Source organism: Scomber scombrus, chromosome 15, assembly GCF_963691925.1.
Source record: "Scomber scombrus chromosome 15, fScoSco1.1, whole genome shotgun sequence".
NCBI lineage: Eukaryota > Metazoa > Chordata > Actinopteri > Scombriformes > Scombridae > Scomber > Scomber scombrus.
In genome coordinates, this window is record NC_084984.1 from 8,291,395 (window position 1) to 8,312,168 (window position 20,774).

The 20,774-nt window shown below is 40.4% G+C and overlaps 2 protein-coding genes across 2 annotated transcripts in view; one reads left to right on the forward strand and one right to left on the reverse strand.

Moving 5' to 3' along the window:
- The window catches only part of gfm2 (GTP dependent ribosome recycling factor mitochondrial 2), a 271,535-nt gene that overhangs the window by 63,146 nt on the left and 187,615 nt on the right, over positions 1–20,774 (reverse strand). The window lies entirely within an intron of this gene.
- On the forward strand, positions 7,384–20,700 carry egfl7 (EGF-like-domain, multiple 7). Its single transcript, XM_062434119.1, has 9 exons — positions 7,384–7,563; positions 12,132–12,383; positions 13,055–13,177; positions 14,186–14,298; positions 14,899–14,994; positions 15,221–15,436; positions 17,240–17,310; positions 17,685–17,847; positions 19,593–20,700. Exons 2-9 carry the CDS (start codon positions 12,304–12,306, stop codon positions 19,610–19,612), a joined length of 882 nt encoding a protein of 293 aa, XP_062290103.1. The 5' UTR covers positions 7,384–7,563; positions 12,132–12,303; the 3' UTR covers positions 19,613–20,700.

A 20,774-nucleotide genomic window follows, 5' to 3' on the forward strand; every position in this document is an offset into this window, starting at 1 on the left:
GATATCTATTTAAATATGCACGTTGAACATAAGAGGGTACTTAAGTTTGACATATGCAAGTTTGTGTCATGTCATAAAGGCCTAGTGAGATAGCTGTAGTGAAATGTAATTAATTTATAAGCAGAAGTTGCACATCATCCTTCACATTAGTGCAGTTAATCGACTGACAGAAAAAATATTCGTTGATAATTTTGAGAAACAACTATTTAATAAAAAAAAATTTCAGTTTTGGGTTACCTTACCTTATTTTTTTAACCTCTGGCAGTTCACCACTTACCTTTGTACCATTTCAAGTTATTCATTGGACTTGAACTGCTTGAATTTCAATAAAAAAACTGCAAAAATTGGGGTGTTCTAAAACTTTTGACCGGTAGTGTACCTCTAAGTGAAGTAGGGGACATCTTGTATCCAGCAGTTAAATGTTTAAAACTACAAATATTTGCATATTGATGATTCTTTATTCATATATCCAAAAAAAAGATTGTTCAAAGCAAGGCATTTGTCTTAAAACATGTATGGCTGGGGTCTATGAGTAATTTATCAAGAAAAATGTCAAACAAGCTTCATGAATGTGAACATGTGCTGTTTTTCAACAGTTTTATATCTTATATCAAGGTATTTGAGGACATTTGGAAACAATAATTGGCATGTTCACAGTTTGATAGACTAAACTATTACTCAATGAATGAAAATAATTGGTACTCTACTGATATTTTACTCATTTTGTTTGCTGCTTGGGAAAATAAAATAAAGGAGAAAGCAGATTTAACAGAAGTTGGTTAGACTGTTGATGTGTTGGGTGGTCTTGGTCTTAATGGACCAGTACTCTCCCAGAGGAAAGCTCAGCAACAGATGGGCGCCTGGCTGAACAGAAACCTTTCTGCTCTCTACTCCACCCTGATGTCACTCAGTCCCTTTTGATGTAGTGTCACTCCACTCAGCAGAGTGGACTACACAGTTGTGGGTTGTCATCAGAGCTGGTCCAGACTGGCCTGTATCAAGAATCTATAAAATTGACTGGACAGGCTTCTTCTGTTGCTGTAGACAGAGAATCACTTCTGATGCGCCATTTGTTTAAAGCAGAGTTTCAATAATAAAGACAAATTTACAAAGAACACACTGCTGGGTGATGAAGCAAGGGTGGAGGACGAGGGGATGAATCAGTTGTTAAAAGGGTTGAATGGAGATCTATGAGTAGTGGAGAGTTTGTTTAAGAGCTGAGAAGCATCATTGTGCTGAGTAAGAATCATTTGGTTTCATAATTTCCCTCCTTTTCTATACAGAGAGAGAAGATTAGATGAAAACAGGATTGGAGCTAAAGCTGGAAGAACTGATACATTCAAAATGTGATAAGATGCCCCAAGCAAGTTAATTTCTTGTCAAAATTAAAGTATTGAAAAGTCAAACAGGAATTCTTTCAATTCTATAGGGTAAAACATGTGCTCACAAATTTGTAATTATGTACGACTTCTCATAAATTAACATGATCTAGATGCTCCCCAGAGAGGCACTAACTACCACGCCTTGAGGCTGAAGCCAATGAAGAAGTACTGTAAAGTGCAGTACCACTGGCGGCCACTAGATGCTGGCTCCAATTGACTCCAATTCAAAAAGCATCAATTTTCGTTCTGGAAATAGTCAGTCATTATGGTCTCAATTTCTAAATTCAGGCCCTCTGATAAGTGTATTGGTAGTCTGTATTGGTAGTCATTTTTGAAATGATCACTCCATTATTAAGATTTGAAGACTTATAATAGCTTGAGCGATTATTAACAGTTAGCTCACCTGCTGGTTTTCTTTGCTTCGGGACTTGCACTGAGTCGGACTGTTGTCACAATATGTCTGTACATTTTGAGTTATTTGAATATGATACCTGCCCTTTAGTTAAAGTAGATAACATTAGTCCAAGTACACACCGCTGTTCTCAGTATCCTGCGTTCATTTTGGTCTAAGATAGCAAGGTGTGTTTGCAGAGTGTGAAAAGCAACATTGAAAGGTCCTGGCTGGCTCCAAACAGAAAAAACCATAAGCAGCAACTCTGGGCTTTAAACCAGCTCTAATGCAAACTAAAGGGTGATGTCACACCTTGCTATGTCTACATGATTCCCGCAGATTTGGTGATTCCCTGATGTCGCCACAAATAGAACAAAGTTCATGATATTAACAGAGTTTATGAAACATACATTTGTTTCATGTCCTTTTAACCGTTTTCGTCATGATTAATGTTCCCATGCCAGTATCACTTTCTTGTTTAGTCAATTTCTTCAAAAAACATATAATGATCCACAGAGGAAATTAAGGATACCCCTGGTGGAAACAACATACAAAACAGTAGAGTGCCAAACATTGCTGCTGACAAGCCTTCATAAAAGTTGGCAAAATTACGTTGAACTTCATAGCCAAGAAATATTATATTTCTCGTCACGTAACAGCACCGTGACACCTCAGCATCTAAACATTTGTGAAGGAACAGATCATTAAATCTTACTGGAAGAGGGAAATATTTGAGGATTAAAGTGACAGTGTGGTTCACTTTTCACACTCTTGCTGCCTGATAGAACAAACCTTTGGAGACACTGGACCACAGTCCACGTGGCCACTGTTCAAAAAATTAGTCTCAGAGTGGGAGAATTTGATTACTATGGTAAATAAGCCAATCAGAGTCACATGTGTTTCTAAGGCTCAGAGTTTGGAGGAATGTGTATAAACTCCCTCATCTCTCCACATTGTTGATGACTGACAAGGAGAGCTGGCAGCAGCAGGACGGTAATACTGTATGAGGGAGAAGCCGTCAAAAGGGACATTAGAACATGCACTCGCAAACCAAATGTGCACACAATACACAAAATTAGTTAAAGATATTTTTTGAGTTGGCATCAGTTTTAAATTATGTATTTTGAAACTACCAGTGCTATTGAAAAGGAGTAGAGGCATGCTGGGACCATCAGTAGAGTTTTTATTTCCAGGAGAGTTTTTTGGGTGAATGTTCAGCTTTATATAACACGGAGGAGCGATGGTAGTGGTGGTAGACCTTGGATGACAGGATGTCCTGTTTGGCTGCTAGGCATGGAAATCCTACAGAGCAGCAGAGTCACATGTGACATCTCCAGTGTTGTTCTGGGTCACATGTGAATCAGCAAAGTTGTTCAAATCCAACATTGATAGTTTGGCAAATCAGCATTTAATGTGGAAAAAAACTTTCACACTGACAGTTCAGGTTAATTTGGATTTTAAAAATTTAGGAAATGTAGGGGAAATGTAGGAATGTGGCTGCACAACTACAGAGTCGCCATATCTTCATACCAATCTCTGTCTATTTTACGGTGAACCACAAACACAATCACATGACATCAAGCCTGGCTTCACTTCTCAAGAAAGAAATGCACGTCATAACTAACTATATTAAAGTATCAAATCTCTAAAAGCTGCAGTTATGAGAAACATTGCTCATTCTGCTGACTTACATTCCTCCATTAGTGGTGACGACTGAATTCTTGACTGTAAAACACACAACAAGCAACACTTAAACTTACATTTTAAAGGGGACAAAGGGAAATGACAACAACATTTATAATTTAATTCTCTCTTCTAGGAGGTCATAGGCAACATATAGGGTCACTGAATGATTTAATCTGTATGACAGTTAGGGTTGCAATAAAAAATTCTTGTCATTATTGATTGATATGTTGATTACTTTCATAGTGAACTGATTAGTTGTTTGGTAGATATTCAGTTTACTGTCACAGAGGACTAAAATATTCACATTTAAGATGTTAGAATCAGAGAATATGAACATTTTCTTCTTAAAATGACTTAAAACAACTAATCAATTATCAAAATAGTTGGTGAATAATGTAATAGTTGGCAATTGATCGACTAATTGTGCTCTAATGACAGTGATATGCATTATATGCTGTGGCCTTCACAGTCACCAGATCTCACACCTATTAAAGATTTTGGGCTGTTGTATTACACAATGCTCTCTACCATCATCAAACCACCAAATGAGGACATATCTTTTGGAAGAATGGAGTTCATCCCCTCAGATACTTGTAGTATCTGCAGCAAGGAGCACTAAAGGTGTTTTGGAGGCTTGTGGTGAACCAACACGTTATTAAAACACTCCATGTTGTTTTTTGGGAGTAAAACTGGAAATACAAGGGACGGTTTCTCCTGTGAGCTCAATTGACCAATCCAAGCATCCACACCCAAACACGTCAGTGCACACACGAGCTCACAAAAAATTTGCCCAAAACACACTAACTGGACTGAAACAATCAAAAAAAGTGCTCTGACGATATATACACACACTTGTAAACACACAAACAACAAAAAACAATATAAAGTGGAAGGCTTGTGTGTAAGTATATTTATGCGGAACAATAATATTTAATCTGTATTATGTCCTCTTCCTCTCACTAATCAAAAATGTCCATTATTTCTACAGCTATTATTCCTCTTGTCATAAAACTTGGCTGCATTTATTGTAAAGGTTTGGATGCTATTTCTCTCCTGTGCATTCATACAGGTGCAAAACTATGCCCATGCATCTTATAAAGTTGTGTATTAAATGTTCAGCATGTATTAAAGATTTGTTTTTTTTTAGAGTAAGTGTTGGGCACAGCTGCCCTCTTGTTCATGCCCCGTCCAGGGTCACTGCTACTGCCCTTTAGCAAAATCTGTCAGGCCCTCTTTGACGCAGATCCGTTTCCTGTCAAAGTGAGATTTTTATTGTTCCAAAGGAGCAGGCTCCTGAATCTTGCTCCCCCAGCCTTTTCCTGTTTCCTCTTAAAGAGGAAGTGCTGCTACGCTTCAATTTTTTTTCTCCCCCCCCTCCCACATCTTCTCTGGGACAAATCTGGAACACTGACTGCAAAAAATGTGCCTTTGTCGGGCCAAGTCCTGATTTCAAAGAATGAAAATAGTTCCTTAAAAAGAAGATACCCTCCCACTTTGGTTTCTTGCTCTCTCACACACACACACACACACACACACACACACACACACACACACACACACACACACACACACACACACACACACACACACACACACACACACACAAATTCACAAACAAGCCCATGCACATTTGTATCCTATATTCTAATGCGCCCCCTCTGAGCGATCAGCCTTGAAGGTGTGTGTTGGTGAGTGGTCACCTGCGACCCCAAAGTGAAGTGTTCCCATGGTGCCTCAGCACGTAGGCTCTTTGTTATCGCAGAGAAAATAGTTCTTTGTATGCAGGGAGGGTCATATTGTAGATTTAGTTTGTTTAGGCCACTAAATGAACACTAAAAAAGACCAAACACTTAATACTGTCCATGCTCTGTTCAGTTTGAGTGCCACTCACACACACAAACATAAAAACGTTGTTTTGTGTTTGTGGGTGCACGTCTGCATGCTCATTTAACTTTGTGAGTGTATGAGGTCTGCTTATACACATACTTAAAATGACAAATGAGTGCTGGCTGTCAGATTAATCTCAGTCAAGCTCAGCTTCAAGGCAGAGGAGGAGCAGTCTGTGCACATGATGTCAGCTACCACCAGCCAAAGGTTTTGGGGCTCTTATTGGATACCCCATCTGAACCCAGGCATGACCCCGATCCAAACAAACTCCCACAAGACAAAAGTGGCTGCTGAAATTTTCCAAATCAGCAAAAGGATAGATTTACTTTATTTTTAAAAGCTGACATAAAACAATATTTAAATGCCTATTTGTCTGTTAGAAGAATAATCCGTCATTGTAATGAAGAAATCCTTTCCAAAGTCCTCATCGTGATACTATCCCTCCACTGCAGCTCAGCAAGGAAACAATGGAAACTCAAAGACGTGATTTAGCAATTACAAGACGTTAGAAGATACACACCTGATTAGACAAAGTCAGACTGAATTTAAAAATACATTTTAGCACACAGCAAGCATGGTAGATGATGTGCCCCATTCTCTGACATTGAAATCCTGTTTGGGAAAAAATGTATTTTCATTGCATTTCTTTAGCTCCATACAAAAACATATACAACACAAATCATATTTACACCAGTTACACACATATATAAAGTTATGTTTAACATACATAGAAGAAAAAATTCAAGGCATAAATAAACAGTCTCTCTCATATAAAGACTAACAACAAATTGGAGTGAAACAAAAAAATGCCAATGCCGATTTACACACAGGGTATGAAGGAGAAAATACAGTGATCATAACACAGGATTTACATTTTTCATTTCTTTTTCATATAATTTCTTTGTACTTAATGATGATTTAATGATGATCATTTTTTAAACCCTGAACCCCTGAACCCCAGTGCAAACCCTGAAGGCATTACACAGTTTTATTTCAGTTTCCAACTTATTCCATGTAATAGCTCCAACTTCAGGGCCTGTATGAGCCTGTACTCCTAAGAAAAATGACACTATAAGGTCATCAATTTAGTTGCGGAAAACGACCTGTAGGTATGTTTAAATAACAGATGCCAGATTACAGTGATCAATAACAATCAAAATATGGACGTGAGAGATTTTTTTTTAAGACAGACTTTTAAAAAAACAGAACCTATTCTCCTATAAGTCCTTAGAGGTACAGAACAATCAGCAAGGGGAGTTAATTACAAATTAATTTTGATTTAACTTAAAATTTGATTGTTTCAACTACATTAAGTGTTGACGAAGCATATTATCAGAAACCACACAGCCATTTAAAGCTTGAAAATGGGCCAAGAAATCACCAAACTGTTAATTTACTGTAGAAAAAGACATTACTGAAGAGAAATTATGTTGGATTGGTGTTTCTGTGAACAATGTTGGGACTTTGGATTCCTGTTCTTTACTAGTCTTCCCTCTGAGCTACAATAGAAGCAGCAGGAGGAAAAATAATTTCCTTATCGTGCAACAGTTTGGCTGTAACAAGCTGCAATTTAACAGATTTGATCTCACAGTGACCTTAACCACTGTAAACATCAGCCTATATGAACACCCATTGTGCCAGCAGCTAAAGGAATGAAATACCAGTGAGTATTTCTATATTGAGGTAGGTGTAAGGTTCAGTAAATGCAAATAACCTCCCAGCACTGATGGTTCCTGTGTTTTCCTCTGGACTGCAAAGGCAGCAGATGGCCATAAGGTGAGAAAGGCTGAATTATCTTTTGCCCTCTGCAAGATGTCTGCGCCACAATGGGGGACAGAAAAATGCTTCAAAATCAGATTCGCGAAGCGGTTTGGGCAGGATGGAGAGTGTTTGTGCAGGAGAGGGGTTTTATCAGCGCCAAACACTCACAGGAATTCCGGTTTGGGATTGTCCATCCAATTCCTGCGTTCCACAGGAAGCTCTGCATAAAAAGCAACTGAATAACGCCCAAAGACATTTCATTTGTCGCCAGTCCACTCACTGGGAGCACACTGCGAATGAACGGCGAGGTTTTTTATTTGAAACCACAAGAACCACAGCTTTAAAAGAAACTGGCAGAATGGAAAAGTCCTCTGATCCACCGGTCCGGCGGCTCGTGCCCATGGCCGCCGCTCAGCCAGCGCGCGCACATGCACCTGATGACCCGATGCTGCATGGGTAAGACTTTTACACCTTTTCAAGCATGTTCATGCAAGTAGCACCTGTACAGATGTAGTGTTTTATTATTATGATTATTATCAATATGTTATTTCAAATTGGAACTCTTTTTATTTTTTTCAAACCGTATTGACAAAATATGTTGACAGACAAACCAGCCTACAACTGCTAAGCAAAGTTGATCAGCTGGACAACAAACTATTTACACCCACTGGTCAGACTGTTACTGTATGTATACATAATGCAGTAATAAATACTCCCTGGATGACACAGAGGCGGTTTTATGTGCAGTACAGTCTCTTTAGACTCATGGATTTCACATTATGTGATAGACTGTAACACGTAGAACAGTAAAATGTATTGCAATGCCTTTCATTTGGTTGTCTGGTTGTCTTTTGGGGATTTTGTATTCTTAAAAACATGCCAAAATTATGTCATGGGTGATTTCCATGCCTCTAAAAGTGTGTATAAATATAACAATATATAGGGTTCTTAACCTATAATCATGTAGTATAAAAGCAAGACATACATAAAGGCCTAACCTCGACTTTTTGGCTCAATAGCATCTTTATTAATGGATTTAAGCCAGTATAGCTTCAGAAGAAGTGGTCCGCTCACTAATGATGACAGAAAATATATGAGGAATATGAGGAAAAAACACAATTAATGGCTTTCATTTCTAATTAAAATTTGACAGACATTGTTTCTTTTTTGCGCATAGGTTACAGGGTGTATTTGTTAATGTCAAAAGTTTAATATTACTTATTAATATTGTATTTTTGATCAGTTCATTCATGTATTTTTTATCAAAAGAGGCTATGGGGAATCATTTTGGGTTGGTTTAGACAAGAAAAATTGGCCTCAATCTGCCAAGTTTACTTTGCCAGTGAATTATTTCTACCAGCTGCCTCCATAAAACCTCTTGAGGGCTCTCTGCATTCACCAGTCAGCTGACAAACCCAACTTTAGGAAATGTTTTAGTAGGTTATGAATGCAAAAAAAAAAGAAAGAAAGAAAAAAAGAGAAAAGTCTGTAGTGTACACCCTGACGTCACTGCAGGGTCCCCCCCAGTGCGGGCAGTATGGTGTGAAGGCTGCGGGACACCCAGCTGGAGGAGAGGGAGGAGGTCCCATCATCACCCCCCATGTTCCCTGACAGTCTGAGCTGCAGGAGAAACCTGACTAGCAGCGGAGTTTTATCCCTGGACGTTTCACTCAGCAGCGGATTATAACGGGACTAACTTTGATCAAGCCGCGGGCGTTTTTTCTCCACTTCCTGCAGTGTAGGACCGTACGTGTCTTTTGGGGGAATTAATCTTAGGAAAAGTGTTCATTGCACGGTTTGTGATTATATTTGTATTCATGCATGCATGCGCCCTGGGTAACTCACTGGCTTGTATTCGCTGGTTCGTGCGCGTCCTGCATCCTGCTTGATGTTCAGTCAGTTTAGGAAGATGATTTATTTTTATAAATCTTTTTTATAATCTCTTTAAATGTTGAGTCAGTCTTTTCATGAGCGCGTTAATTAGGTACTACTTGCGTTACAGAGAGTGTGCTCTGTTTGAAGGATGTTGCTCTTAAAGCACTTAGATCTCCAGATATGCATTGTACTGTGAAACTGCGCCATCTCATGGCGAATGTAAGATATGTCTGCTTAAATTGCCTTTCATATGTCAGCAGGTCAGGGCTTGTTACACTTTAGAAATGACATACAAACAGTAGTGGAAGAAAAAAGTTGGACCTTTTACTTAAGTAAAGTAACAGTACCAGACTGCAGGAATACTCTGTTACAAGTAAGACTCTTGCATCCAAAAATGTACTTCAGTAAAAGTACTCATTTCAGAATTATATAATATGTATTACTGGATTGTAAGTACTGATGCATCGATGTGTAAGTATCACTAATGTTGCAGGTAGGGCTAACTTAATATATTTTTACATTCCCAATAACTTGTCACTAAAGCTGTTATATTGTATAGTGGAGCAGATGTATGAAGTAGCACTCGGAGAATTAATAGCACAGTTATTGAGTAAAACTACATTATGTCCCACCACTGCACACAAAACACGTGCAGATACACATACAAACACAAGCACTGAGCCAGAGCTCACTTTTAAAGCTTTTTTCTGACGTTTTATAGACCAAACAACTAACTGTAAGTGCTCCCTGGGCTCAGTGTAGGGCTGCAACTAATAATTATTTTAATGATTGATTAATGTGACTGTTATTTTTCTCAGGAAAACAAACATTACTTGCAGCCCTACACTGAGCCCTGCAACCATAGGTATTTACTAGGACAATAAACATGCTTTTATATGAAAATGTATTTTAAAATATTTTGAAACTTCAAGTATTGTTTCCATTATAAAGCTGTATATCACTATATTAGTATATCCCTTATGTCAGACTGTTTGTAATTTACTTAATGCACACCAAAGCAAGACTGCGTCTTTAATATGTTTAATAGCCCTCCATACCATCATAATGACAAGCCATTATCTTGTCATATCAAGCATTTATTTTTAGGATAACGGCAATGCCACGCCCAACTTATATAAACTTTTTGGATAAGTATTTTCCCCTGCAGCTCCTTTTTCATTGCCAGTATGATGATGCATGATTGTCACACATGTGCACACAAGGGCACACACACATGTTGCCTTCAAAGCCCCACCAAAAAACCCCAGTGCTGTGCTGAGAGTCACATTCGCTGCAGGGATTTTGTGAATGAACACAGGCTTTAGATGTGCGTGTCCTGTCTCTGGGCGTCGAGCCAGTAGGGGATCAGAGAGACATCCAAGCTGTCAACCGAGGCTTAGCATCACCTCCAGGATAGCTGAGGACTCCCCTAAAGGCTACGGTACAATAACCTGTGATCACACCCCGGCTGGCTTTAATGCACCGTTTGAGATTTCCTTAAGGGTTTAAGTATCTGGTCTATTAAAAATCATGCCTGTAGGCTAGTATCGGACCACGACAAGGTCCAGGCTGACTTTGGTCCAATAACTGCAGCATCATCTTAATTTCTTCCCTGCAGAAGTATGGCTCAGAGCTTCTTTTAATCCTGTACAGTATGTAATAATCTAATATGGTGCGAGGGGATAAGTGAACTTTTCTGTGAAGGGAGAATTCTTTGTCTTTTGTGTTATAGTCTATGAGTCCATGCAGGTGCAGGTCAGGGAGAGTTCAGCCTTCTTTGTCCGCAAGAACTGTATATACTTAAGAGCTTGTAATTCATATGTGGTTTTGCCTTTGTGGGTTCTTTGTGGGTGTGTGGTGAAGATGAGGTCGGATGTTCAACCTGAGAAACACTAAAGAAGTCCTGTTCCGCAGTTCGGCTTCACTTTTGTGCCCAAGGATTCATCCCCTGTGTGGCCCGCTGTGGTCATCTGCCCAGCAACAAATTATCTTTATGCTACCATTGGGGTCCGACTCCTCTTAAAAAGGCTTTCTGTGTTGTAGTGGACATTAACTTCACATGAGTGGTCAAGGTTTACTCCTGAGATTAGGGCACAAATCCAAACTAACCCCTCAGTTTAAAGCACAAACAATACGTAGGTCATGTCTTTACTGCTGGTCGTAAAAACGTTTTAGGCAAGAAGACATATAGAGTACCTTAAAATACTACATCTACACCCCACTGCACTCTGTTTTATGGCCTTTAAAATCACTCACTGGGGAAACATACTTGATCTGTAATAAAAATAAGAAGTAGGAATGCTAGAAAATACTAATAATAAGCAGGAAATGTTATTTTTAAAATCCCCCAAAATAACAACTATCCTGTAATTCAACTGGTTTCTGACATTATAATTAAAGATATTATATAGTTTGTCTCTCCCCATGCTTGTTTTTGACCTCTAGACCCACGACTGAACAATATCTCTCCTTTTTATAGACCCATATTGTTCGGCTCAGATTCATTCCTGGCACACAAATGTGACTGCTTTGCCGCCTCAGCCAGTTTTTCATTTCTCAGTGTCATGAGGACTTCCGGCTCTTTTTATTTTAGGGTCCAACCAAGTCTGCTGATTCTCACCATCTTACCTTACCTGCCCTCGTCAGCCGCTAACAGTAAATGACAGGGCTTGTATAAAGACTGGATGGCGGTTACTTAATGCGCGCTAATGCTTTTCAAAAGAGGTGCATGCTGTGGTCTGGACATGACACATCTGACACTGACAGAACCGGAGAGCAGAGTCCATCCTTCTAGTGGTCTGTTTCTTCAAAGGAAATCATTTTTTAAGTGTATTTTCTGGTCATTTTATGCCTATGTTAAATAGCGACAGATGAGAGGTATACTGCTGGAATCGAACTGTAGACGTTGCGGTTATGTGGTATGTGTTTTAACCAGAAGGCTACTAGAGCACGCCAAAGGAAATGAGATTTGACCTGTGGCTGCACAGGAATGAACTGTATGCCATTCATGTTTCTGTTGAAACTTCTGAATTTTATCCCCTTTTTCACCTCATTTGTCTCAATATTGCTGTGCAGTAAATTAAAATTTTAAAAAAGGAGCTGAATTTCTCAATAATCATTTCACGTCTTTCTCTCTCTCTCTGCAACAGGTAGCTGGAGTCATCCTCCTGGAGGGAAAGGTTCATATTCGGTGTGAGCAGACTTTGGCTACGATCCACGACGCCCTCCCCCTTTCACCCCCCTCTCCTCTTCCCTCCGACTGGTACAGAGAAGAGAAGAGTGTGAGAGACTGAGCGAAGGAACGTGGGAAAGAGGAAGACAATGTACCAAACGCTCCTCCTTTCCTCCTCCCTCTTCATCCTTCATGTGATGGGCACTCCCCAGTTCTTCGCTCACCACGGGTAACAGCTCTCTTAATGTTCTTCCTGTGTTTATTATGGCCTGTCATTTGATCAGTGTGGTCCTAGGATAGCTGTGTAGTGACTTCGGCTACAGATCTCCACTTCAGCTGTCACTCAGAGCTGTTTGTTTTTGTGACAATCTTTCGCTCAACTTAAAATTATCACCCTATTGCGAATGTATACAAATTGGTCAAATGACATTTAAACATTTCAGGCTGCACTCTCTCAGGACCAAAGCTCTACCCTTCTGTCCTAGACGATTAGGCGCACACCGGCTTGGGGGAGTCTGCAGCCTCATCTTGTCATTTTCAGTTGATTTGTACAAAGACCAAAATAAACCAAAAGGTCAAGTGGAGCTGAAGAGGTCACAGATCAACTTTTAACTCTGACACATTCAGGAGTGATTACACGGGTCGGTCAGGAACAATTAGGCCTCACGCCAACTTTTAGTGACACCAAAGCTCAAATCTGGACTTTTTCAAGCTTTCTGAACCTAATGGGAGCCACTTAGGGCCTAAATATCTCAAACTGTTTCAACTCTGGTCTGGAAATAACTTACAAGCTGTGAAGCCTCTCATCTAAAAACCAGCTCATCTTCCGGAAGCTATTTAAAGCCGAAAGAACGTCTGTGTTTCAGGTCAGCGTTAATATTCGATCTCTCTTTTTTGCAGGAGGAGGGTGTGTGGCCGAGACCTCCGTCACAACGTTGTAATGGCAACGGAGTCATATGTCCAGCCGGTGCACAAGCCCTACATCACTGTGTGTCAGGGGCATCGACTCTGCAGCACATACAAGTAAGACACACTCTCCGACCACCAGCAACACACTCCTCGGCAAATAACAACAGAATGAGACATTTTTAGCTTTTTTTGGCTGGCGCCATGTGTTCAGCACTGACATGAGGACTCAGGTCATAGTTGTGTCAAAACAGTGTTTCAATGGCTGTCACAAGATGTTTATTTCATTAGGGAGGTAAACAATGCTTGACATGTTTAGGAAGGGAAAGGGTTATGAGTGCAGTTGTAAATAGATTGAGATTTTCTCCCACACACGTAGTCAAATACGGAATTTGCACAGAATTGGGTCACAGTGGCACATATTCGGGTGGAATCTAAATATCGAGTACTTTGTATAACTACGGGAAATGAAGTTCCTGCCCATAGAGACCACAGCCGTGTTTATTTTGGACTACGTCTCCCTCCATACTTACGCACTGTGTATCTCTCTCCAGCTCGAATGCTTTCTAGTCCCCCCTTACATTCCCTCCATTTCAATCGTGTTTTTTTTTCTTTTTTAACTCTTCCCTCACCACCAAAAATTCACTTTCACTTTTGGATTTCTTATCCTGTGAAGTGTACTAATTATGTGGGCAGGTCTCAGACAGTTACAGGCCTCTAATTCTTAAGCTGATTCGGAAATTATTTGACTGTTTTGTTTTCAAAAAAACGTCACTTTTACTCCCCTGAATCAACATTTGCTTCAGTTTATAATCTTGTATCTTATCCTTGTAAACCAAACATACCAGACTCTCAGCCGACAGCAGCAAAATCTCAGGATGTAGATCTGACTTCTCCTGCCCCTTGCCCCCTCTCTCCCTCCCTCCCTCCTTACTCTCCCTATCTCATCTCTGAGACACTCTTGGAAGTCAGTGGTCGGCGGTTTCAATATTACACCAAAGTCACATTCTTGCAGTCTGACAGAACACGGAAAAGACTGAACGGGCTCAGCCACACACGATGGCAATGACAGCATTGCGACTAACCAGAGACCCCTAACTGTGTGTGTTTGTTTTGTCTCTACAGGACTGTGTACACGGTTGCATATCGGCAGGTGAGCAGAGTGACGCCTCCTTCCCGTTTCTACCCAGAGTGCTGCCCGGGCTGGCGGAGATTTCACTCTCAAAACTGCAACCAAGGTAACGTGGAAGGACATGTGATGATCTGTAGCTTCACAAATGTCCAAATAAATGCTGGACATTTTAAGAAATGCGCTTATTTGCTTTTCATGCAGAGAGTTTGAGGAGAAAAATCAATACACTGCTCATGTTTGTCCATTAAATATTAAGATACAGCTGGAAGTCGGTGGGCTTAGCTTAGAATATAGACTGCAAGCTGGGGGGAATCAGCACCAGTAAAGTTTATAATTATAACTTGCTTGTTCAATGTTTACAAAAACCAAAGTGTAAAAAAGTTTTGGTTTTACAAGTGGTTGTGTGCTAAACTATTTCCTGGCTGAGGGCTGTAGCTTCCTGAAGTCTCTACTGGTTGCCTGCTATGCTTGGCCAAGAAACAGTCCAGCATTTGGCTTCCCATAAAACCACAACTTGTAGTTTTTACACTTTGGGTTTTTTGTACAGATTAAACAAAGTAGATCATTTGTGAACTTTAAAGGTGCTGGAATGTGGATTTTTCTACTTCAAGACATAGCCAAGCTAGCTGTTTCCCCCTGTTGCCTAAGAAAAGTAAGTGTCTTTTACTGAAAAATGTTGAACTATTCCTTTAAATGTCTCTTACAGCTGTATGTGATCAAGCCTGTGAGAATGGAGGTACCTGCTTAAGACCCAACCAGTGTGCTTGTCCGTTTGGCTGGAAGGGACACCAGTGTCAAACAGGTAAACACACACACACATTTACCTGTACAGACACAGATTCAAGCCTGTGTGTGCATATTCACACACACACACACACACACACAAACACACACACACACACACCCACCCACCCACACACACACACACACACACACACACACACACACACACACACACACACACACACACACACACACACACACACACACACACACATATAAACCCACTTCCCTGTCTTTCATGTCAGATGTGGACGAGTGCAGCGAGCAGTGGCCATGCGCCCAAGAGTGCGTGAACACAGCTGGCAGCTATCGATGTGCGTGCAGAGACGGCTTCAGCCTCGCCAGAGACGGCCGTTCCTGTCAAAGCCTTCCTCCTCCTCCTCGTCCTGCTTCTCCTCCTGCAACTCCTCCCTCTTCCACCCAGACCAGCCAGGCAACAGTGGGTGGTCACACTGATACGGGTAAATGAGCACCATATGAAGTGTGTGTTCGTACAGTATGATTTTGTGTCTTGCAGCAGCAAAGTGTCTGGTGTACAGAAGAAAAGAACATAGCCAGCTTCGCGGTCCATTATTACTTTTGGTACGCGCTATGCCACTCTCAACTCGTACCGTGAGTAATAATGCACTGCGACTGGTGCCGACTCCAGACAGATGCCTTGTGGTCTGGGCCCGTGCGATGAGACTGGGACCATTTGGATGTTCATAATGACTGAGTTTACTCCTATAAGTAAAGCAAACATCTGACTCTGATAGAGCTCCCATGCTAATACGGACATATTTTTATCCCACATACTCCATTAGTCCCCAGAAAAATGTTGCAATGTTGCCTTTAACCATGAAAAAGTCAATTTTCATTTGTGTGTTTTTCCGGTATCCCAGCGACACGATAACAAAAACCCCCCTCTGTGTCGACAAATATGGTAGTTGACCCCACTATATTCCTTTTAATTCCCATTCTGTGTCAGCATTATTGCTCTCTGGGGATAGTTTGCAACATGAAACCTTCAAGAAGACTTACCTTTTCCTGATTTCCACCTTAGGGGGTTTCTAGTGAGTCACCATACTGTTTATAGAAAGGGGACATCTCAAGTAGATTTGCCAAATTTCTTGAGCTCTGCACAAAACCTATTTATCAGTGTTTCTGTAGAGAAGAAAGATGAAACTCATGCAAAAATTAAACTCCTCAGCTGAAATGAAACTCTTCCACCGAATGACTTTACATGATATGGATTGATGAGAGCACTGAGAGTTTTGCTGTATCAGCAAAAGACAAAAGAATACATGAAGAAAAGGAAAAAGAGGAAAAGCCAAAAATATGATGGATCTCATTACTTGTTGAAAGCGAAGGAGGGTTATTTGTGAGCAGCTCTCAGAAGCAAAAAATGCAAGGCCAGCAGCGGAGATGTTGCTCGAGACTGCATTCCATTCTCTGTTCATATGCACACGTCAGAGATGTTGATGGAGATTACAAATATAAACACAGGTTTAAATGATCTGATTGGACCAGAAAGTAGACTATCGCTCCGACCCTGTCAAGCTGCTGTGGAGGAGAGTTGGACTAGATTTCTGTCTCTCCATCTTCCTCTTCCCCCCACCGTCTCCCTTTTCGCTCTGCTCTTGGCCAACACTTGTGTTCTCATTCCAGCTCAACCCTGTCTGCTGGGGGTCATCGCCAGCTCCCTCTCCTCCTCCTCCTCCCCCTCCTTCTCACCCTGTTTCTCAACTCACTCTTGTCTCACTAATGGACCACATCTGGGAGAGATTGAGGCTCTCAGTCTGCCTGCCGAAGCGCAGCCAGAGAAGAGAGCAGAGGGGGTTCCTAATTTTGCATCCCGATCTGGGTCGTGCCTGCACCAGGGAGATTACCCTCGGGTTTAGGCAGACAGTTCCCCACGTTCTCTGTAACCGATGCATGTTCACAAGAGGGATGAATGAGTGTCTGTCTATTTCTAGTGACCTCTCTTTCAGCTTGTGTATCAGCTTTTCGGCTGTTCCCATATCCACGATTCCCCTCGTGTGCCCTAAATTCCCCCAGTCTCCCTGCAGCTCTGCGGTCCTCTTCCTGGTTTGTACTTCAGAGACTTTGGAGTGGCCATGAATCTTCTGAGATATAAACTTAAGATCTTAGAAAGAGGATTAAACACACATCATTCTTGCCTTTGATCTGTGCCCTAACCCTTCTCTCAACCCCGCCTCCCTAGTAGTCACCCACTCCTCTGACGTCCTCTGATGTGCATTTCTGCATTTGTATGGTTTCTACAGGTTTCAGCCTGGCTGAGAATGTGACGGAGGAAGTCCAGAGCCTGAGGAACAGAGTGGAGCTCCTGGAGAAGGTAATTGAACTGCGTGTGCTTGAGAACACATGAGCACATGTTCAAACACAAGCACACACACACTCACACATATAAAAGCCACCTACCCCGATACCTCCCAGCTTCACTCACCAAGAACCCCTCTGGTCCTTGTGTGCTGGCATAATATAAAATCCTGGTTGCTATTTAATCCTCAAAACAAAGATACTTTGAAATGCCAGATTACATAGTGGCTTTTGAACATTTTTATGGATTTTATTAGAATCCCGCCGGTGTTAAGTGAAACAAGCAGAAAGTTGAATGAATGATGTTGTAGATCACGTACATCTGTGTTTACAGGGTGAGTAATAGTCTTCTTTTTTTTCCCACTTTTTCCTCCTCGATTCTCTGTGTAGAAGTTGCAGTTGGTGTTGGCCCCTTTCAGCAGCTTCTTCCCGCTGTCGCTGGACGAGGGCTTGTCGGAGAAAACCACCTTACTGTCTCACTCTTTCCAGCAACTAGACCGTATCGACTCCCTTAGCGAGCAGATTGGCTTTCTGGAGGAGCGCCTCGGCACATGTGAGTGACCACAGGCTGACCTTTGAGTATAGTCATAGTTGGAAATATGGCTCTTAGAAGGGGGAAAGTCCAATATTTAGTTGAAAACTGCTGGAACTTTATGTCCCAGGAAAGCAGAAAATCATTTTTGAAATACTTCAGAAAAAGCCCAAATTCAACAATAGGCCATAATATAATCAAATCAAAGGTATTAAAGCCAGTATTAGTGAAAATCCAATTACATAATAAAACATTATATCACATAATATAATTACAACTATTTTGGCTATGAAAGTATAATAAGTTAAAGGGGCAGTGTGTAGAATTTAGGTGTATTTAGTTGGTTGTAATCTGCAACCTCACCACTAGATGCCAATAAATCCTACAAATTATATAATCAAGATAGATGAAACTACAAGTGAGGTGATACATTAGCTCTTAAATTTGAACCTATTTAAGACATTAAAGATTGCATAAATGCAAATGTCGGTGTGCTGACACGCCCACCGTGACAACGCTGCTGACGTGAAGCAGGTATAAAATTTAGCATTGTTCAATGTCTTTGTTTAGCGTGTTAGCATGTTAACATTTGCTTATAAGCAGAACCACAGTAGAGGATGCTGACGTAAATGTTGTGAGTTTTGCAGATATTTGGTCGTAAATTGAAGTAATAGACAAACTGACACTTTAGCCCACTGGTGGTGCTAGAAGTAGAGGTCACCAAAGTGAGTAGGATTCATCCTGTGGGGGACATGGACGTCCGTACAAACTGTCATTTCAGTTGTTGAGGAATTTCAGTCTGGACCAAAGTGGTGGACCAACCAACAGACAAAACTGTCACCCAAAGTCATAATGCCAGCATGGCTTCAAATAAGCCTGATTCAAAAGCCATCTTGTCCTTCAAACTCCCATCTCTCTGCACTCTTAACATTTGAGCTGAAAATATACTGATTAAAATGTGCAGTTTCAATCATAAGCCACAAAGACAACCTCATGACTATCTCTGTTGCACTCAATGCAAAGATCTTTATTGTTATAGTGCAACCGGGTATGAACATGAAACTGTGCTTTAAAACAAAACTTGAATAACAAGTCTTGTAATTAATTATCTGTTGATTCTTTAAATAATCTCTGTCAACAAACCTTTAACTCCCTGAGGAAGTGCTGACTGATATTGCAGATCACATACCTTTCATGTCTCTTATGATTAGTGACTGCTTATCTAAGGGTCAATTATGAATTAAAGTTGAATCTACAGTATTAAAAAAAAGCAAAGATATCCGTCAGATTAATCTTGCTTTTAGCACATTTATTCATGCTGTTATCTAATTAGGTTACAATGTTAATGCACATTAGTCAGTAGTTATATCACAAAGGTTGGCAACTGTAGGGGAAATACATACAATATATGCAATAGGCCTGCTATACTTCAATTAGTAAAGTGGCAGCTCCAAATTTAATATTGGATTGAATTGTTGCTCACACCATTTTTTCATCATAAAAATATATCAAGCATAATTTTATCTGTCTAAAGAATGTGCATATCAGGAATCCCCACATGCAATCTTGACCCCACATTTGAGAAGCTCCACGTTGGAGGCTTTATTTTATGAACTTTATCTCATTTGGTTTTAATGACATTAGGGTCAATTATTACATGTTGGGCCTTTACAGATCATAGTCAGATCATTTTACAATCGCCACCTTTTAAAGTTGACTCATTAACAGATTGTTTTAACTCTTTCCACTTTTTTTGCCCCCTGTAGGTTCGTGCCAGGAGAATTAACCACGAAAACATGGCCGACATAATTTCAAGAAAAGATTGTACGCACCGACGTGGCTGCTGTTTGTAAGAGCGGGATGGCAGAAAGCAGAAACAGCCTCAATCCCTGATATGCTGTGACGCAATCATCGCACAAATCATCTGTGATTTTAACCATTCCCGACAGGTTCATTACTTTTACTCATTGAATCACTGTCAAAATCTTGATTTTCTTTAACAGTATCTGTGGCAGGTTCAGTGTCATTCATTACATCACCTCTATAGCATTTGAATCAAACCCCCACAGGGTCAAAGGTCAAGCTGGCCACTTTGTTCCTGTGTTTGTTTTGCATCAGTGCAGCTGTGTCCTACAAGTCCCAAACTGTTCTGGGATGGACACTGACATCTGTATTTATGTATTTAAATTATGATTACTTGTAGTTATTTCTCAGTGCTTCAACAGACATTTTTTTACCAAGTTTTGTAACATTTTGTAATAAAAAAAGTCTTAATCAAAAACCTCATGTGTGCTCACGAATATAAAAGGATTACTGAATGTTTTCAAATGCCTACTCTCATCTCCACAGGCTGAGTGAGTAAAGCTAACACAACATCAGACATCTCATGTTGACCTCTCCTACAGTATATACTGCATGTATGTACATTACAGATGAAGGCAAAGCAGGCATTTAAAGTGCACAACCATTTAAGAAAAAAAAAAGAATATTTTTTTTATTGAATCTTTTGCAAGGCATTCACGTTTACCCAGAAAAGGTGAAATCAAGAACACTACATCATCAATATTAACCAGATACTATAATGGGCATCTATACCATGTGTGCATATTTACACAGACATACAGTAAGGGACCACACACATACAGGCTCTGCAGGATATCAGCTCTGTTTCTCATACCCATCTAAAGCTACCACCAATTACACTTTAATAGCTTTGGTGAAAATCAGAGAAAAGTGAAGTCCTTTTATTTTTTTCTTCCTCCACCCGAACTCAGCATGAAAAGTGCTTTATTAAGGTTCAGAATACTTTTTCCGATATCTTACATATTGTTTTTCGTAAACAACTGCCCAGAAAAAAAGAAAAGAAAAAAAGAACCAGTGGGGTTGTTGCAGAGCAGAGTTCATGAGACAAAGCTTACAAATCACACATTGGTATTACAAAATAATCA

Excerpts from the sequence above, each read along its gene's own strand:
- egfl7 (XM_062434119.1), top strand. The coding sequence starts at position 12,304 with ATGTACCAAACGCTCCTCCTTTCCTCCTCCCTCTTCATCCTTCATGTG. Across the intron at positions 15,437-17,239 it reads GGGTGGTCACACTGATACGG|GTTTCAGCCTGGCTGAGAAT; the intron begins GTAAATGAGCAC and ends TGGTTTCTACAG. Across the intron at positions 17,848-19,592 it reads GGAGGAGCGCCTCGGCACAT|GTTCGTGCCAGGAGAATTAA; the intron begins GTGAGTGACCAC and ends TGCCCCCTGTAG.